The sequence below is a fragment of the Netta rufina genome (assembly GCF_964035555.1).
Source record: "Netta rufina genome assembly, chromosome: 13".
Taxonomy (NCBI): domain Eukaryota; kingdom Metazoa; phylum Chordata; class Aves; order Anseriformes; family Anatidae; genus Netta; species Netta rufina.
The window spans coordinates 9,458,007-9,479,447 of NC_140136.1; the positions used below are offsets into that span (position 1 = coordinate 9,458,007).

At 37.4% G+C, this 21,441-nt stretch overlaps 2 protein-coding genes across 2 annotated transcripts; one reads left to right on the forward strand and one right to left on the reverse strand.

Annotated features, from left to right (window-relative positions):
• Positions 1-3,331: 3,331 nt before the first annotated feature.
• TK2 (thymidine kinase 2) lies at positions 3,332-17,844 on the reverse strand. The gene is made up of 10 exons (XM_084294418.1): positions 17,637-17,844; positions 16,881-16,918; positions 15,875-15,949; positions 14,399-14,452; positions 12,573-12,662; positions 11,190-11,263; positions 6,531-6,619; positions 6,120-6,199; positions 4,688-4,768; positions 3,332-4,284 (listed from the first exon to the last, which is right to left on the reverse strand). The coding sequence occupies exons 1-10, from the start codon at positions 17,815-17,817 to the stop codon at positions 4,186-4,188; spliced, it is 861 nt and encodes a 286-aa protein (XP_084150544.1). The 5' UTR covers positions 17,818-17,844; the 3' UTR covers positions 3,332-4,185.
• A 98-nt stretch (positions 17,845-17,942) lies between these two features.
• On the forward strand, positions 17,943-21,068 carry CKLF (chemokine like factor). Its single transcript, XM_084294800.1, has 4 exons — positions 17,943-18,043; positions 18,191-18,349; positions 19,040-19,135; positions 20,746-21,068. The coding sequence occupies exons 1-4, from the start codon at positions 17,981-17,983 to the stop codon at positions 20,848-20,850; spliced, it is 423 nt and encodes a 140-aa protein (XP_084150926.1). The 5' UTR covers positions 17,943-17,980; the 3' UTR covers positions 20,851-21,068.
• The last annotated feature ends 373 nt before the right edge of the window (positions 21,069-21,441 follow it).

Genomic DNA, 21,441 nt, shown 5'->3' on the forward strand with positions numbered 1-21,441 from the left:
AAGTGAGACAGATGATCAAATACCTACGTGGCTCATTTTCACAGCATTAAATAGTAAAAGGACAAAATAAATAAATAAAAAACCCATAACCTGTGGTTTATAGGAATTCCTATTCCTATAAGAATTCCTATAAACCACAGGTTGTGGAATAGGAATGTGTATAGGAATAGGAATGGAATACAGTGACATCTGCAGAGCAGCACACTCACAGTCCTAATAACTTAGTATTTACCGTGGAGGGACGCACTGCTATCAGACTCTAGGGTGGAGCAGAAGATTCACCTCGAAGCCCCCTGACATAAAAATAAGATCAAGTAGCATGTACAAAAGACAAGTAAAAAAGCATTTCTCTATTCTGCCACGCTCTTGTTTGACCTTTGTATGTGTTCAGAGACGGATCACTGGTAGGAGCATGTTTACCCAACACTTAGCAAAATGGTGCCCTGATCCTAATATAGCACAAATAACTATCACAAGCCAGTCTCTCTTAAAAAAAAAAAAAAAAAAAGATCAATGAAGATATCATGTCAGCTAGACAGAAGACTCAATTTCTCTTACATAGGAATTAATCTACAAACCACTAGATACTGTTCTGAAAATTAACTCTTACTTTTCAGAAACTTGCAACTGTTAGCCCCCTCAAATGCTGCAATTAACCAAGCGCTGTAAAAAAATTAAAAAATAAAATCCTCAGCTGACTTTATTTTGCTTTAGAACTGTATAAACGTGTAATGTCTACTTAAACCTCCATACTCTACAGGAAGGATTGTATTCTCAAAGTCAGGACAGTGACTTGCTAGGAGAGCCAATATTCAGGAGAGGGACAAAAAGCTTCAGGTCTGAACGTTTTAATTGCAACTGATGGCAGAATGCCCCATCTCTGCAGGAAGGCGTTCCATGAAGAGAGATGCTGGATTAGTTCCTGGCATTGGCAGTAGTTCTGTATGCTAATTACAGCAGTGAACCTAAGTTCCAAGGCTTCTTAGGACCTACAGCTTTGGACATTCAACTCTGAAGTATTTAATCAAACAAGTAAAGTCTAAACATGCTTCCCATGCTAGAAGAGAGTACACAAAAGGCCAGATGACAAGAATGCAACTGTTTAACATTTTGAATTTTTGCCAGTCTCTGTCTTCAAGTCAATTGACACGCTGCTCCCATATGGTACTGATTGCTAAGACACCTTGACCACAACAAGGTCAATGCCAAAGTCTGGAGAAGATATGCAGCCAGACTAAGTATGAAATAAAGAAAAAGTAATACATAAGGAGAAAATCTCTTTTCACAAAGTTTGCAGTTTAGATGTGGACCTCATTGGGATGAGATGTCAGAATTTATAAATCTTAAATTATTTGCGAACTGTTCCAAGAGGTAGCCACTACTAGCTACCTAGGTATTGGGAAACAACACCACGAAGGCTAACTGGCTCACTAGTCATTTCTGCAAGAAGTTAAATTACTTAAATAAAATCGAGGTAATCTGAAACTTTCAGAGTGAGAATGATTCTCACCATTCACACTGAGGATGCTCTGATGCAAACCTTAGCACTCTATTAGATTTAAATTAAAAACAACATAGGAAAAATTAATAAATTATCTCATGCACTGCCACAACACACTGCAGGATAGCCAAAACACACAAAAAACAGTTACACATGGTTCAGTCTACAGATGTAGGCCACATCCAAGTTACAGACCACATCTTGAAAGTCAAGAGAAGGTGCAGCTTGTTTATAGGAACTATTCCACTGGTACAGAAGTTCAGCATGCCTACAAACCCAGAATACTTTCTGTGATACTTTCCAACTTGCTGCCCCATCATTCCTTCTTTGACATTCAGAAAGGAATAAAATCATATCAGAATAATGCTGATTGTCCTTTTTATTCTCCCCCTTATGAACAGAGAAATTTCAGAGAAAGCAAATTCCAGGTTTAAAAACATCTATTTATGATTCCTGCAGTATTTTTATCTACACATCTATAGCTGACTGCAAACATTGTGCATTCATGACATATAACTAACAAGCTGTTCACTTCTGTTTCCAGTTCTCAATACATACCCCAAATACATGGAAATCTATTTATGAAAACAGACAGCAAAAGACAGTAAAACATACTCTGTAGTCATTGAATCTGTAATTTTTAATAAATTATATAGTTGTTTCCTATATCTTTTATTATAATTATGAATATCAATAACTCCTGTTCAAACTCCTGTTCTGATCATGAAGAAAAAAAATAAAAATCTGTTCAAAACCAAATTGCTTTGAAATTCAAAAAGATGACAGTAAGATTCTCGGTACCACAGGATTCTCTTTACAAAACAATTAAGTGCTCTTTTCTAGACTGCCAAGCTAGCACACAAAATACTTATCATTGGCTCCTACAAACCATAATCAAATTGAAAATGAGTGAAACCTACAGAAATATTTATAAATATTTCATTTGGTCTCTTATAGAAGAAAAAAACTTGGAAAGTTTAACAGAAGGTTTCAAGCATGACCACTGCTCCTACACAAATAAACATCAATAAGATAATTATTTAACATGCAAGATCTTATTTTTAAGATAGAATTCCAAAGCTTTAAAACAGAACAACAGAACAGCAACTGAGTTCACAAGCTTTAGCATACTAATACGGTACTTCACTAAGAAATGCTCAGTGCACTGATCACTGTTAAGTTGTACTGATTTGGGGGAAAAAAGAAAAACACCAGATGGGAATAACAAGAAGAAATGAACTGCATTTCCTGATTTGGAAAAAGGTGCAGTCATTTCAGGTACAGCTACCACAAAACTACAAAATCAAAGATGTGATCTCAAAAAGTAATACAATAAAATATTGTTCAAAATCACGTGAAACATGAAAATGTCAAGTAACTGAAAATTACTGTCAACAAGTTACAGACATTTAGGCAATTAGTGATGGAAGTACTAACTAAAGTCTTGAAGATTAGCCATTTTCAGGAGCATTCAATACAAAGCCATGACAGATGCTCACCAACATTAATCCAAGTGTGTTTTAAAGTACTGTTAACATTGCTTGTGCAAATTAAACCAATCAAAGCTGTTATGAAAGTTATACAGTACTTCAGAAATTATCCCCCCCCCCAAATTAAACAGAAAAAGCAATGCAAAAACAGTCATAACTGCTCCATTAAAAGCATTATCTTGAAGACAACACTGAAGAGGGTAACATGGAAATGCAGAGCAACTTAACGCTTACAATAACAACCACAAGAATTACCTCCCCCCCCATTTCTCTACTGTCCAAGTACCTGTAAACCACAATAAACTGATCAAGGTGTAATCTGAAAGAACTTGGTGCATTTTTCTTTATTAAAAAAACAAAACAACAACAAAAACACTCAAACATTTAAGAATCCAAAGCAGTTAAAAATCAATTAATTCTACTACTTATATCACCATTTGAAAGAAATAACAGAGTTCTGTGCACACTGTATTGTCACTAGTCCTCATGTAAGCCATAATAAGGTGATTTCATGGAAAATAGAGAAGCCCTTTTAAAAACCTGCCCTAAAAAAGGCGGCCTCAGAGCCATTCTATATTCCTAGTCACAAGAAATATGTTACTCTTCTGCCACTGAATTCAGTGTGGCTCTGCTGATACATAGCTATCTCAGAACTATACTGTGATTTCATGTAAAGCAGAAGAAACTGAATTCAATGAAATTCAGTAGTGTATGTGGGATTAAAGTAAGAAACCCACACACCCTATTTTGACATGACCTGTTTTACAAACCTACTTTAATGCGATGCACTTCATTTCCTTCTTCTAATAAAACATGACATCCCACCTTTTGTATGGAACTACTTTTTTCAAATTACAAAAACAGCTTCGTCATGGTGAAAAAAAAGAAGAAACTTAGGTTATTTATAGGAAACAGCAGTAAGTGGGACATGGGAGAAAGAGACGTATTTCAACAGAACAGCATCAACACAGAAAAGCAGACGGAGAACCTAAAAACGTGGAAGGGAATTGGAGCATATTCTGTTTGTGACCTGTTTCGGAACATTTCATAGTGGGAAGTCCACAACACCCTATAAAGCATAATGCTAAAGTAGAAACATTTACATTCAGAAGTACTGCAAATACTCAAAATTGCCCCCAAACAGGACTTTATAAATACAGTTTGTTTGTTTTAAAATACAAGTACCACAGACTTCTATAAATGGTGTTGCATATTATATGGATTTAGTATTTGGTCCCGGTTTTCTTCATACTTTTCTATCATTTTCTGCATGTCATGGTCAGCTCCAATAACCTTGAAAACAAGAACATGAACATTAGAAATAACGTCATCGTAATATATATTTGCTTTTGAGCAAAATAGGACTACCGCTGAAGCCAGAATGAAATACTTTCAGTAGATTCCTAGAAATCCATTTAATTATTTCTCTGTTCAGAATCTGGCATTCACTGAAAAGCTATGTGTCTGATCCTACAAACAATCAGAAGTGAACAGCCCCCTACATTCCACCTATATGGTAACAACCAGACTTATGCTATTCTCTGTGGATAGCTGTAAACATTTTTCTGACATTTTCTTTCTCCAAAGGTTATTAAAAAAGCAGCTTTATTTATTTTTACCACTAATTATCTCTCTTAATAGTTAAAGAGTACAATAATCCATGTGCTTAATTGGTTATAACTAAAATTATACTCACAAGCACTGGGCAGGAAACTTTATATAAGGTATGTTTAATGAGCCACTCCTCGTAGAGCTGATGAATAGCTTCTAAATATTCCTAGAAAAGAGGCATTCAGATAACACACGTTCCCAGGGATGAAACACATAGCAATTTTTGTATGTTAAGAAATTAACAACTACACATGAAAATGAGCATCAGATAGTTCCACTAACAAAAACTTAAATCTGAGAAAAAACTTGTGAGAAAAATTAATTCAAAGTATATGGTTTTATTCCATAAAGAACCTCTAAGAGACAGAGTTTAGAAGGGCACAGGGCTCTCAGCATGTTGTAAGATCAAAAACGGTGCTTCTGTCCCACTGGTATAACCTGGCCCAAGATTTGTCAGGGAAAAACACAGCGAAGGGAGGTAAGGACAAAAAGGGTAAGACTGCAAAGAAAACATACTGAAGGCACTTCCTGTGTCGATGTTTTTCCTAATATTGCCAGTTCAATTTCTCCTAACTGATTTAATTTCCTCTAAAAGCATTTCTGCCTCTCATCAACTATTAGATTTTTTTCATGGAGATCACTTAGCATTTTTCATTCCAACTGGCTTCTTCCCCTCCTGCCCCTCGGTAGAGCTACAACATAACACAACGTCTCTTCAAATCCACCCAAGCAAGGATTTATTCTCCGAGGCAAAAAAATCTGGCCCAAAATCTAGCTTTTTGCATGTACCTTTGCATAGACATTGAACTGACAATTACTTCTGCTGAACTATACAACAGTAGATAACCTTGTAATATACAGCATGTCTCCTACAAATACATTTATTTCCATTCAGGATTTCTTTAGGAGAAAGCCTGTTCAGTGAAAAACTACTGAGTAACCTGTGACACAGGAAGCGACCATTCTACTGATTTATTTTTAAGCAGGTTCCCAGATACTAACTAGTTTCAAGATGTTGCTTGTTTTGAGGCACAAGCAGAGACACTCTTCAAGCATAAACTTCCCGGTAATAGCAGATGATAAGTGCCCACATAATTTTCAGCATCTGCATGCACGAGTATCTGTGCTTCAAAAGGGTGCCTTTATGCTATTTAGTAATACAAAAAACAATTAGCTTCTTATATCTTGGAGAAGATGAACAGTTGATTAATACTTCACTAAAACATTCAGCTATAGTATACTGATTACTAAAACTTAACGCTTGGGGAAGTCAGCATGCACAACAGATCATTTTTATAAAGTAAGCCAAAATCGAATAACGAAGTTTTAATTCACAATGGAAATAGAACAGAACAGAATATCCCAAGTTGGAAGGGGTCCCCAAGGATCAAGTCCAACTCCTCCAGACATCTGCAGTTAATTTTGGAAATACTCTCAGGATACGATTTAAGCATTATATCGGCATTAACAAGTTTTTCAAGCTCATTGTAACCCCATATATCAAAGGAACTCCTTACCAGAGGAATTATTTTTTCCTCTTCTCTACATCTTCTCTTTAATCTCTCATAACAAACTTCAGGAGAAGTCTGCAGGTAAACTGTCAATAAAACATATATATAATATATATATAGGTAAATAATAGTTACATTCAAGGATCAGCTTTAAAAGCAAAGAAGAAACTTCACAAATTAAAGAAGAAAAGGATCCTGATTTGGGTACCACCACTGAACCTCCCCTTTGGCATTACTGTCAATCAACCTCTGAAACATCCATGAATTCGTACTGTCTTATGATACACATCATAGCCACTATGATAATTAATAATGTGATTATTAAGAAAAAAAAGTACTTTTTCTCCTCAGATTAAAGACCCACTTTAATCCCACCCACCCACAAATGTGCCCCACCAGATCCCATCAAAATTTTACCTATTAAATCAACTGAAACATCAGTGTTGTTCTGGATCCAGTCAAACCATTCACTTAGGACAACGTAATCCACCTCTGGCATTTTCCCACTGAAAAAAAACATGACAGTCATCATTCACTGAACAATACACAAAGATCAATTTTAAACTCATATGGACTGTTGCTTTTTTTTTTTTTTTTTTTTTTTTTTTTAAACTACTCCCAATTTATTCCAGCATATGTGAAATGAAAACAAAACCAACATTAAAGGCCTTACAAAGCATTGTCTATACAAATAGAAGTCCAAATTTTTCCTCTTCCTAAAAACAGTGACTAGCATAAAGTTTCTATTATTAACAGTTACAAACATGAATAATGTTTCCTACCACAATTAAGAAATAGTTACTTGGTGACTAAGAAGAAAAAACATGACCATGTAGTGGTATAAAGTGACATTTATACAATAATAACAAATGAGTGTCAATGATATTTATTATATTTATTACTCATGTTTCTTACATCAGGATAATATCAAATATATCTGAACTGCATGACACCAGAAAGTCCTGACTTACTCAGAAGCAATGACATTTCACTATAGAAGCCAAAGTATAGAGCAGTGAAAAAATAATGACACCATGTAAATAAAATTAACTCCTACTGTAAGAAATATTTGTGTCCTGAAATATTCAGCATGCTTAATTTGAACTTTGTATTCAGAACACACAGACAATATTGGAGACAACTACCCCAAAAGTTATCTCAATAAGAATAATAAAATCTCAAACAACTCATGTAAAAGGTAGTCTACAGATGATATATTAAGGATCACATTACTTCTACTGGTATCAGAGCTTTCTCATATTACCATATTCCTAAATAGTCAAATATTACTAGTTTCAGATTATTTTGTATTCCAAATTGATTACAGTAATACATACTCTATTCTTTTCCCTAAATGCCTCTGTAACAGAAATAAAGTAAGGAAGAAGGTATTGAGAGACACCTGTCCTTTCCACCTGAATGATTAAAAACAATTGCAACATTTTAAATACTGCTGAATAAAAAGATCCTACAGATTTCTCAACCATTCTCCTGGCAACATGTTGATTACTTGCAAAACCAAATAAAGATAATCCAGAAAGATATTTCCACTTAAGTATGCAAGAAAGCAAAACCAGTATTCCTACCACCTCCCTTTTTTTTTTTTTTTATCTGCCATCCAGCTGAATATCTTCCAATTCACTGCTATTCCTCTAATGTATCAGTAAGTGGACATTTTTGATATAAATAAGCTAAACACTGATTCTGCTGCTTTACTCTGGAAGACAGGAAGCTCAAAAGAAATTAGAAATAAGAATATTAAAAAAAAAAATAACACCATTCTTAACCTAAAGGATATATCCATGTCAGTTCTGCATTGACCTCCCCTGAGGACAACATGACTTTGCCTTCCCTGTGTCAGCAGAGTCCCCTGGATAATCACATGAGGATTCTGTATCAGGCTCAAGGACCCTAATGATACAGGTTTCACTGCATCTTTGAAAACTTTACTGACATTTGACTCCTACCAAGTAAAGGGTTTACCACAAAATGAATTATAAATACCTATGAATTCAAATGGGACAAAGTGCAAGCGCTTATCCTGCAACGTACCATGTATACTCACGTGCACACATTTAAAAATCTTCTACAGTTTTACACCTAACATGAGTGTGTCTTTCAGTGCTAAACTCAGATGTGCAATCACAACAAGAACTTGGACACTCATGCAGTCAGTGCATGCCGGGGAAGCTATCAGAAATGGCTCAAAATTTAAGCCTTCCATCATCGTCGTAAATCTTATGCTATTTCTCTCTCTCTGGGAAAAAGCCTGCAAAGCCAAAACACAAATACTGAGTGACACTGGATCAAAGAGCTCGTATTCCTGATATTCCAAAGCTCTTCATCCTTTGCTTCAACTAAACATTCACCTAAAGGAGGAGGACTTGTATAGACCAGGAATAAAAAGGAATTCTGCATTTTAAGACCAGAACCCTAAGCAATACATTCTCTTATGTAAAAGAAAGCAGAAAAAAAACTGATCTTTGTAGTATGCTTACAGCATACAGTCTGAGACTTTATTTTGAATTTAATGGGAAGCCTTCCACACACCTGAAAATATCTGTTGAGCAGCATGAGACTGAAGGCTTTTTCTGATAAAATTTTCAGTAAAATTTAAAGATGTGAGGTCAGTTTTGTTTTGCAGACCTTTAATCTGACAGGAATAATTCCATTTCTACAATGGGCAACATTCTGTGTTCTCTGCAAGCTTCTTTTGCATATTTATTAACCTATGTAATAATTAACAATACTACCCTAACAGACAGCAGTTTCCTTCTTGGAACACTAATAGGGAGAGAAAAAGCATCTGGATGGATACAAAGACATTTTCCTTTGCCAAATCTACTGAGTTACAACATGATTTTTTAAATTCTCATGCAGCGATCTAACAAGAAACATAGCATGGGAAGTAATCTTTTTAAGTTACAAAGCCTTTTCCCTGCCACAGGGTACTATTATCCTTCTACATAAATTTACCAAGCCTGAAGTTTGTATTTTCCCTTTGTTCTTCTGCTGGAGATGACACTATCTTCTATTTTTTCATCATCTAATGTATCCACAGCTTTTATCTATCTAATTATTCTTCTGTTGTTATATTCTTCAAATATCACTCTTTCCCATTTTTATTGTTTGCAGCTGGTGTGCCAATAGATGACAAGCGATTATCCCAACTGTTCTGTATGAATATGGCACTGTTTTTGTCTTTTTAAACAGGCTTTCGGTTCTTTTGATCATTCCAGTATCCCAGCTTCACACCTGTTTTCAGTTTTAGTTCACAGATCATGCATAAGCAGTTAGAAGTGTAAAAAGTAGTGTTTCCTCCTAAAAGCTCCGTACAGAAGCACTAGTATTTCCTTCTGTCCTGGAAACTTTTTGCCAGATACTTCCAAGAATTAAATACACTTGTCTCTGAACTACACAATGCTCGCATTATTTTGTAATCAATCAATTCAGATATATATATATATGCACACATATGTATATAAAATAACTGTATAGAAGTTATATATATTATATATAATAAAAGGTGTGTTTATATTTTATGTATCTGCTTTTCAACTTAGTACCTTCCATCTTACAGTTTAAATTTTTGTCAGCTCAGCTGAACGATTGAGCATACTCTCCCTTTGAACCAAAGCAGCAGTCCAAAGACTGATCCAACATGAGAACGTCCTTCCACCCTGACACTTCCCCTCTCACTGTCTCTCTTAAGTGAGATTTCCTGCCATGTTACAATCACCAGCTCCTGCACTTCCATGAAAAATTGTTCAGGAAAGTCTCCAAATACCTCCCTGACAAATACTTAACTTCAGACTGATTGTCACAATTCAGAATGACTAGATTAGACTAATGTGATGCATCTTTGATCACTGACTTTACATTTACAAAACAAGTGCCTTCTGTCCAATATTAAAAACTGCTGAAGCAACAAAACATCTTAGACACCATTAAAAATTTTATTACAAAATTAACACAAAGCTGACATGCAGACTTTGCATCATAGCAGCCAAGTTTCTCTTGGGACAAAAGCAGTTTGTCTACCATGAATAAAATGTTGCTAATTAAAAAAAAAAAGACTGGCATTCCAGTTACATTTCCACTGTATACAGACTGGGATAAATAATGTCTCTTCTTGTTTCTGTTTGCTTCGCATCTTACTGTCTCTCCATAAAGTTTTGAACTAGTTCAATAAATGCCTAGAAGCTTACGTAGCATGGGTGCCATCTTGTGGCGTGCCACTGTGCTCCCTGCACACAGGGGCAAGAAACTGATTTTGTCCCATTAGACCACTGAAAAAAAAACAATAGAACAACATTACATATTTTCAATATACAATCACCATTATAAAAATACCTGTGCTGATTGCTGCACTATTTAGTTAGTACAGAGTGGATGAGTTATACACAGGCCAGGTAATAAATGTGTTTATTAAAACATTTATTTATTAAAAAAAGGTTAGAACCAGCTGCTCTATGACTGCACTAAGCACATTTTGGGGGGCTGGGAGGAAGACCTCAATTCAGAAAATGGCATTTATAGACAAACAGTTCTTGTTCTTTCTTTACTCACTCACCGACCAAAGAGTTTTGAGTCTGTATTGATCCTGTGAACCCTGATTCTGAGCAATACCATGTGAGGGCTAGAATGCTTGTTGCTTGAGTTCCTACCTGCAAGACATGACAGTCCTGGATGCTAGGCTTGATAATACTACCTCGTTCCCTCCCTCCTATAGTATACTTCATAGCCCCATGTTTTTTGAGCTATTCAGTATTTGTTTGCTTTCATTTAAGCAAGACTTGTATATTCAGCTGGAGAGCAGATAACTTCAATTAACAGTTTTGTAAACGCTAAGATGTTCTAAAGACAAGAGCACTTGTGAAGAATGCTGACACCTGTCCCACATCCTCCAGAATTTACTCTGCCAGTGGACAGCAGGCCCTGTACAAAGCACACAGCCACTCCAACACAGAGTGGCACAAAAGCACACACTATTTAGATACAAATTACCAAATAAATAATTGGACACTTTTATTCATTTAAACACAGAAAATAAAAGTATAAAATAATATGCTGTACCTTCGATATAAATTTTCTACAAAAATGTATTTTGCACTGTGAATTGATCTCTCCATCATTCTTACCGGGGAAATCTACAAAATAAAATTTGACAGTCACCAAGTAGTTTACATTTTATCAGCATTTGTGTCTTTTCAAGTTCTTATTGTACATAATGTCCTGTACATTCTGAAATACAAAACATTTTCAGCTCTTCCAGATCCCATAATAAGAAAAATCACTGGGGAAGGGGAACACAAAAACGAAGTGTAAATAATCTTATTTGTGGTCACTACATTGTTAAACACCTGTGTAATTAAATTTTATTCATATGCAAGTTTCGAGGCAGCTACAGAAGTACTCAACACAGCAGCTGAAGTACAAAATAAGCAGCAATCCACTTAGGACTTAAGAGAGCAACAAAAACTATTGCTACCTGAATTGCTGCCATCTTGAAGTTTGTTACTGTTTCAATAGCACAGAGCTTACATCAGAAAAACTGTAGCAAGAAACCAGCACTTTAAAGCTGTCTCAAGCGTTCTTCTACCCCCCAGATACCAAAGAAATCACTGACAAAGAACAGTTGCCTTAGCCACTCTTGCATGTGTTCAAACAGTGCTCCATTTTGGAGAAGACATGCTCTGACACGGTCTGATTCCTGCAGAGCAATGCCATCCTGGAAGTGCTCTTTTCAATCAGGTATTCTGCATGTTAATCACCATGGAATCATCATTTGTTTCAGCGAGGTTCAAGTGGCAGCAAAGCACAGACTAAAATGCTGGACAATCCTTAGGAATTTTTATGAGCTTTTTCTACAACAGAATGAGATTTTTATCATTCTGGAAAAACAGAAAAGCACCGGTATGAAATACTTAACAGAGAAAAAGAAGATAAAAAAAAAAAAAAAAAAGGGCATAAACCATCTGAAGTGAAGCAACAGATAAAATTTGAGTGGAAATATTTTGGATAAACATGAGAAACAATAGCTAAATTTGTGCTAGAAAGCAATGGAACATCTTTGTTATTAATTAAAACATGCCAAAGGTTTGAAATAACTACGTTTATATAGGGTCAATACAGACAAGTCATTAGCATGTGATGAAGCTATTGTCGCAAGTCTACCTCTTAAAGGGTGATGCAAAAGAAGCAGTATTACTTTTGGGAAGCAAAGGATCTGAGCAGATAGGAAGCAGGTGTTTCACCCTTCTGGAGCATGTGTAGAGCATAACAACAGTATCTTTGCATGAAAAATGCATACACGCTGCAGGAACAAAGAATACACAGAGAATCCTAATTTTCAGATACAAAAGAAATATTTATTAGAAATATTTATTCATAACCACATCTTACCAACTCTTTCATAAGTTAAGTTCTTTAAGTTATAAGAAAAGCACACTTATTTACCATTGGTCTAGTATGCTGCTCCAACATTGTAAGCTGTATGTAAGTCTGTAATGTTATCCCCCATCTGGATGCATCTTGGTACATTAAGCCCTGGGGTTAGAGATAGAAGCAAGACAGAAGTGGGTTCTATTTTTTGTTTTGTTTTGTGTTCTTTGTTTGTTATTGTTGTTAAGGTTGAACAACAAAAATTGAAATTGTGTACTTCAAAAACTATGCACTACAGCAATACATTTACTAATTAAAAACGTATCTGATACTACATTTTTGTGCAGTGACAGACTCTCTCATAATACTCCAGACTCTCGTCCATCCAGAAACACATCTATGGTTCCAGTAAGCATGTCTCAGGCCTCAGAAAAGATAGCTTTTCAGACAGACTCTTACAACTTCACCCCCCCCCCAAGGGACCCTCACAGCATTTCTCAGATGGCTTTCTGAGATTTCTCAGATTCTCCTTCTCACTGCTTCAATTCCCCCTGACATTTACAAGCACCAGTCCCTCCTGCGACGCAGTTAGAAGATCTGACTTGAAATAAAGCATCATTCAGTGTATTCACTGAAGTAGCATCGCTTCATTCCATAAATCTGACCTCTTTTTCTCCCTGTTCACGATCAGAATGAAAAACTAATTTGAAGTACACAGATTGCTGGGATGAGACGTGACACAACCAAGCATGCCTCACCCTTTTACTAGTAACAGTAAAGCACAGCCTCAGCAAATCCTCACAGGGGAATCACCTTTTCCACAGGACCTACGCTGGCAGTAATGGTAACAAATACTTAATATTAATACAATTATTAATACAAATGCTTAAGCACACATGGCTTAGGGTGTATCCACAATGCTGTGCTGACAGCAAATTCCAGATGAGCTTGGGCACTGATCTTGGTCAGGAACTAAATTTTTGCAATGGAGGTGATCATACAAGCAAGGAAGGCTCACACCACAAACCAACCATTCCAGCAAAAGTGTATCTGTGGATATAGTCAGAGCCCTTAGGTCCCTGTCTCAGAGCACAGATGTGACCAAGTGACTTACCCACAGGGAACGGTTACAATTGGTAACCACCTTGAAGAGAGCAGAAACTCTCACCTTCCAGGATTAAATTTTCTATCTTTAGCAATCTAACAGTGAACTGATGAAATTCACCTCTTGTTTTCTGAGGCAGATTAATAGCAAAGACATTATTCCCTTCTTTGAAATACATGTAAGTTGGTTTAAATACAACTGTCACAGTTGTATTCATGGCTTTTTATGCTGTTGTATTTTTTATGTTTTTATATTTATTCTCTTATATATTTTATATTTTATATATTTATATATAAAATTTTATATATTTATATATAAAATGTATTTTATATATTTTTATATTTTTTATGTTTTTAAGTTGTATTTTATGGCTTATGTATTTGTGGTTTTCTGTGAAATTCTTCAGCTTGTACCCAGTAAAAAAAGTGTATAATCTAGCATTATGCCTGGACCTCTACCTACAACCCATTTCATGCAGCCAAGTCACACTCCCTTGGCAGAGTTTTGGTGTTTTGAAAGCAGGCACTCCGTGAGTACACTGCCCCTCATCACTCAGCTATTCAAAGATAAAAATTCACAAGCCCTGCTGAAACAACATTTAATATTCTATGCGTTTACTATACGCATGTCTTAATCACAGTAAAAGTGATTTTTGCATCATAGAGCTTTATTTTCTTGATGTATGAAATTACAACCACACCTTTCATAACAGTTTTACTAAATGGTAAGAAGTCATCATTTGTGTTTTCTAAAAAGAATAGTTCTTGTAACTGTGCAATCTGTTTCTATCACTTACCAGAATATTATGACCACGAACGTTCCTCCATTTATTCACCGGTTCTGTCAAGACCTTATTAAAAAAAAAAAAATCCATGTTAAACATCCTTTAGAGTTGAAATACTTACTTGACCCTACAAGTCTACAACTACTTTTAACGAATGCTCGCTTGGTAAGTCAGAGTATTCAGGACATGTACTGAAAAGTTCATCCCTCTTTAATAAAGAGCACTGAATCCTGAAACACAAAATATAACAATGAACATTTTTTTAAAAAAAAAAAAAAAAAAAAAAGAAAGACAAATATAGTTTCTTATCATGATCTTTTTATTATTTTTAAATCTTCAAAATTTAACACTGGATTGATTACAGGCCCAGATATAATTTCACTTTTCAAGTCACTTATCAATATGATGTAGGGGAAAGAATGGCTAGCTGAGTGCCAACTGCATTTCAATGACCTGTTTGTTCCTTCACAAATTGATTTCCCAGAGAATAATATTTCTTAGCAAAGGAAGAGAAGATAAGAATGCCATTGTGCTAGTTTCAGGTTTATTATTGTGATCTAAAAGTCAAAATGCATTCAAAACTTTAATAATGTTTAAAAATAATCAGGAAAAGCTTCTAAGTAGAGCAGGTAAAAACACAAAAGACTCATATGATTCATAGACGGTCTAAAATTGCTGGAGTACTGTAGAACCAGAAAATCTGATAACCTGGGAAATTAACTGTGTTATTATAAAATGTTGCACTACAAGCAGATTAATGTTTGCTGTCTTTTTAGTTACTAGTTATTTATTCCACAGGATTTACCAATAACCAAATAACGTCTGGAAACCAAGCATTTCTATGTGGAATCCTTTTTCCAAATGTATTCCCAGGTCCTCTGCATAAAGTACGAACGTCTGACATACACAAAAGCAACTGTTTACTGAGGTTTGATCTCAAATCTTGTTTAAAAGACAGTAAAGCCCAGCTTTCCCTTAATCCTGTTCTAAACAATATGAAAACAAATTCAATATTGGTCTAAGAAATTCCCAGGAATTATTATAATAGATGTATTATTTTATCTATTTACTGGAATCTCTGTTACATTACATCAATATTTGTACATCGTTATTGATATGTCTTTGCTTTTTACAAAACAAATGTAAGATTATTTTTTTTAATTACACAAAATGGCATACAAGCAAACATGCCCAAACATGCCCAACCCATTAGGGCTGCTGTCAATTTACAGAGGTACAAACTCTAATCTACATGTTTTATTGATACTTTAGCATCAAGTAGTATACTACGCATCATCTAAAAGTCTCTTCCACAACTTGACTATAAACACCTAAATATTTGCAGTAGCAAGTACACTGGCTCACAACATGCCGCTCCTTTCTCAGTAGCCCAAGAAGGAACAACAGTCCTAAATTAACTGTCAATTTTGTTAAGACAAGCAAACACTTCATAATGTAAATAAGGATAAAGAAATGCAAATCCAGTACCTCAATATTAGTAGTCTGTGCAAAATAATCCAGACATGTTGTTTTTCCACTTGCAATGTTCCCCTCAATACATATCTGATGAAAAATAGTACCACCGTTAAAAGCCGAATTATTGCAAAGAAGTAAACGCCATATGTAAAAACTTACTTTTTCCATACAAAGTATACTACTGTCTTATAAAATCAATAGGTTATTCTATAGAACTACATTAGGGATCAGTTTGGATTTTGTGGCTCCCCAGGGACCACCACATTTTCTTCTCCCCAAAGTACATATGCCAGCAGTTCCTTTACAATGCAGGGGGCAGCTTACTCTTTGCCCCACGCCCCACATAGCCCGCTGCTTTCCACCACCCTGCCCTGAGTGTGCAGCCACTTCCCACATCCTCCCCAGGGCCCTAAGGGCTTCAGGACTGTCACCTGCTGCTGCTCCTCCTACATTCCCACTACACCACCTGCCACACCTCAACCTCAGAGGCTTAAACTTCACTTTCAACTTGAAGTAAATGCCAAGTGGAGTAATAATTTCACTATCCATTAAATAGATGTCTTAAAATTGATTTATAAACTTAGTACTTTTAGAAGCCTACACATTTAAAATTTGGGCACTGAGATTTACAAAACTAAAACAAGAAAAAAGTTCACAGATTAGTACAGGGCAACTGCTATGCTACGCACAGAATACCCAACCTCAAACTGCAACTCGTCCCTTCAGCAATTCCCTGCACTTGCTAAAATCCTTCACAACTGTACTGCAACTAACAGACAGAGATAAATGTAAACCTGCATTTTAGGCTTACTGTTTCTGTTATCTTTACAGATGTAAACTTGCTTTAGGTCTTCACACATATCTATAAAGATAACAGACACAGTAAAGGATCCACCACCTGGACACTGGTCAACGAACAGACACATTTAATGGCTGCCAATGCATGTACACTTACAGAAAGTAAGATGTTAAACATTTTACATTCTTTTTCAAAAAAAAAAAAAAAGTAAATACTTACAACAGTCTTCTTATCATCTCCTTTTATGAGATGTTTATCTAAAGTGAGAAAAAAAAAAAGGACAGGAGTTACAACCAAGATCTTCATAATTTATATTTATACTCAGCCTCATATACTCAGCTATTCCACTAAGTTGTTGTGTTCTCTGCTGGCTAACATGAACACTTGCAAAACTACACATCATTAAGGCTTTGGGTAATCATTTGACCATGTAACAGACAGACTGTAGCGTTCACTGACACAGCTTTAGCTTAAGTTCTCTGTTGACTTTAACACTGGAGTCAAACAGTGAGCACCTACACCCCGTCAGCACACTTCTGCTACGCTGGGCTCCTCAGGTAGTTGCTATTTGCTGTGGGGTCACAGTGCGAGGCCCCAGATCTTCATGGGCTTGATAAGAACGAAGATTTTAGGATGCTTCCAAGGCGATAACAATCTCTGCAAGCAGCACCGCCATTACCGGCCCTTAACCAAAGCACACAAACCGCAACAACCAGCACCAGGGCACGCCGATGCGCTGGGTGAAGGCCCGTCAGGGGTCACAGGGGCACGTAAAATGGAAGGCAGGGGCCCCGCGGGCACACAGACGGGCTGAGGAGAACCTCACTGCTGCCCCTTAAGGGAGCCGGCAGCTGCTTTTACCAACGTAACCGGGGACACGGGATTAAAAACAGATAAATAAATAAAAACAGGGAAACGCGCCTCGCTTCCCCCTCTCGCCCCCCGCCCCGTTTATCGCGCCCTGTCGCGATTTACAGTCGCCACTGCAGCGGGGGCCGGGCCGGCCGCGCAGCGCGGGGCCTGCCGCCGAGGAGCTCGCCGCTGTCGCCGCCGCCGCCGCCGCCCTGCCGGGACAGGCCGCGCCCGCCGGGCCGCTCCTGAGGCCGCGCCGCCCCCGCGCCCCGCGCAGCGCCCAGGCCGCGCTCAGCCGCCGCATCGCCCATCGCCACCGCCACCCGCACCGCCACCGCTTCCGGGCGCCCAGCGGGGCGGAGCGGGACGGAGCGGGGCGGTTCGGGGCCGTTCGGGGCGGAGCGGGGCCGTTGGGGTCCCCGCCCGGCGGATCGCGGCACGGCAACGCCCGGCGCGGCCCCTGCGCCATGGTGGCGGTGGATGCCGGCTTCCCCCGCTCCCCGCGGGGCGCCCTGAAGCTCGGCCGCATGGTAGGGAGCGGGCGGCTCCGGCCCCTCAGGCTCCCCGGTACCTGCGGAGCCCCGCGGGCAGAGCTGGCTGCGGGGCTGCTCGGGGCTCTGCCCGCGGCCGGCAGCAGCCCCGGGTGCCCGCTCATCCCCTCCCGTCTCTTCCCGCAGCTGGTGGCCTTCGTAGCGTTCGTCTGCTTCGTTGCCTCGAAAGCCCATGAAGCGTACACGGCGCTGGCGATCATGGAAGTTATCATCCCGCTGTTGTTCTTTCTACTGTATTTGCTAAAACTTGACAAAAAGTTAACCAAGCTATTCTGGCCTTTAGCTGTGAGTATCGGCTCGCGGTCGAGATGAAGCCTGTTCAATGCATGTTGTGATCTTGAATGGAAGTACCCCTGAAAGTCTGCTCGGGGAGTTCATTTGCAGGGTTAATTCAGTCCTGGTTTCTATGAAGTTAAAGCGAAAATAGCATTTCATTGGTGAGTCAGGTTTGCCTAGCAGCAACTGTTGTGTTCTTTTGCACAGACTTCTAAAGAGCTGATTTATATCAGTTAACATAGGAGGTTGTTGGTGCGTGTGTTTTTTGTTGGTTTTTGTAACAGTTCCTCCTCTGGTGAGTATCATTTGCTTAACTTTATCATACTGCCCCTTTCATCTTTCACATGACAAATTAAATACACACTTTCCTTAAATATTAACGAGTTCTCCTCTAACGACCCTTTTAAAAAAATACATTGCTTATTGTTTTAGTCTGTCAGACAGATAGACTTGCAACAGAAAATTTGCATAAATTCGACTGCCAAAAAAAAAGAAGTGAAGACAGGTAAAAAGAGGATGTTCTGTCACGAGTTCTCTTTTACCATCAAGCCACTGGGTGTCACTGTTGATCTTACACGGGTTTAATCCTATTGTCAGAGTAAAACGGCAGCTTTTTAGTACCTGTACCATACTGGGAGCTATTCATATTCTTCTTCAGACGTGTATTTCACAATATTTTGCTTCCACTGCCTTTTTCAGGATATTTTCAACTCAGTGATATCAGCTGTGTTCCTCCTAATTGTGTGCCTGTGTGCAGTAATAATCAAGACCAACAAAGTGACACTGGCTGGAGGAGTAAGTAGAAAAATATTAATGAATTTTGATTCTTAAAATCGACATGATTTTGTATCCTTACGTTTTGATAAGGCCATGAAAATAACTCTCTTATGGAAAACCAGTCACAAAAAGACGTGAATGCACATTAATTTATCTCACTTAATCCCCAAATCAAGTAATTTAAAGACTTGTCTGTATTTAGGAACTACTGTGTAGAAATAATACTAATGCTGAAAACAGTTAGCTTAGCTAATTTGAGTAGCTGCCATTTACTTAAATAGTTTAGAAATTCTAGGTGGGAGAATCCGTAGTTCTTTTCAACTATCCAGTTTGGTTACAGGATTTAAGAAGAAATGCCTGCTATCTTCCTAAAAAGGGCTGAAACTTTTTATCAGATACGCTGGTACTTCCCTTGTGAAGCATATTTTATTTTTTTTGACAACCTGAGAAATTACAGCACTTGAAAAGGTCTTTTTATACTATGAAGACTTTTTCGTAATTATGATCAAACCAGTTTACTATCTTAAGCTATTGGTATTATTAACTTGAAGGAAAGCTTAAAAAAAAAAGAGCAGTAACAAGCAGTGAGGGGAAAAAAACAATAAGTTTTGAATATATTTCAGTCTGTTTCCTGAAATACAAGTAAAGTTAGAGTGTGACAAGCAACCAAAAATAAAATAATAATGAACAGAACTTGTCATCTGAGTTGTTCAAAATCAGCCTAAGAGTCAGGGGGATGCAAAGCTGTTGTCCTCATTGGTGCTGATAACTGACAACCTAAGCAAAAAGATTTCATGATAAATTGATGGATTAAGGCAGAATGTAATTTATATTCTCAGTTACAAGATGAACATGAATTAAAGTTAAGCTGAAAGCAGAAGACCTTCCAATCAGATAGCTTGGAAAACAAGTTTGGGCAGAATGCATGACGTCCTCAGTACTGGGAGAAAGAAAATTGCCCATAGGCTTGTATTCCTTGGGCACAAACTGTCTTGAACTATGCTTTCCAGAAAAGGCTTGCCTTAGCATTACTCCTGCTGATCAGACAATTCAATTTTAAAACATGCTTGAATTAAAAGAAAGTGTGGAATCACACTGAAAGGCAAGGGCTGAGAAGGTTAACTGTGCAGTCATTCTGCAAACACACTTTTCCAGCTGCCTGCCCAAAGTCGTATTTTTAAACACTGATGTACATTTTCTTTGAATTCAAATGTTTCCAGTTCAGCGTTCCTGACAAGAGGAGCACTATTACTTTCCTCCTAGGCTTGTTTCTACAAATGCTGACTGCTCTGGGCCAGAAGTTAGACAGTTGTTAAACATAGAATGATTTTCTTTTTGGATGAAAGCATTGTCTTGTTTAATACAGCATCATTAGCTTCACTTTCAAGGAGAATATTTCTAGCTCTTGAGACAAACATCAGAAAATGACAGGGTGTAGACTGCTGTATGAAAGGTTGATGGGATTTAAATAACTAATTTATCAGCTGTCTTAACTCATACACAGATTTAGAAGGCCAGAAGCACCTTGGGCAGATACAATTACTGCTTCTTTGAGGCACAGCAGATGAGTCACTACAGCAAAAGATAGAGGTTCTAAGAGAAAACTAACGTTATCGTTATTTTTGCAGGTGCTTGGTTTTGTATTGCTTGTTCTCTGTGTTGTTGATGCAGTTCTTCTTTTCCAGAAGATTAGCATCAGTGGACCAAGAGAAAGGAATGGTTCTGCAAAATAAAATTACTATCTTAGCAAAAGAATAATTTCTTAATTGATTATTGTTAAACTGTTCTCTTTTACAGAATTGGTATTTTTATGTCTTTATCTTTGAATTTCCTGTGCATTTCTCTACATTTTTTTGCAAGTATTGTTCATAAGTATTATTCCATCTATATGTAGTTTCAAGTGTTGCAATTTCACCAGTTTATACTTCACAGAAAATTCTCATGTTTTTCTAAACTGAACTACATCTTCATCTGGATGAAAATTAATTTCATAATTGTCTTTCTGTAATAAAAAGATTTACAAATGGCCCTGAATGCATTATTTCATGTTATTTGTTAAGTGTACTTAGAAGGAGAAGCTATCAGCAAACATCTTAGGAACAGATTTTTTTCACCCTTCCTTGTGTTCCCCACTCCACAGGTGGTGAGCATCAGCCTGTGTAAATGTTTTATTACTGAGACCCTTTGATCCCTGAATTTTCATTTTTATGTTTGTGATAGTGTTGGAAGTAACTCTTCCGTACCAATCGCAGTGATGCTGTGGTGTTAACATGCAATGAAGGTAGCAGATAAAGTGAAGTTTGTGTCTTCCATCACAAACTATT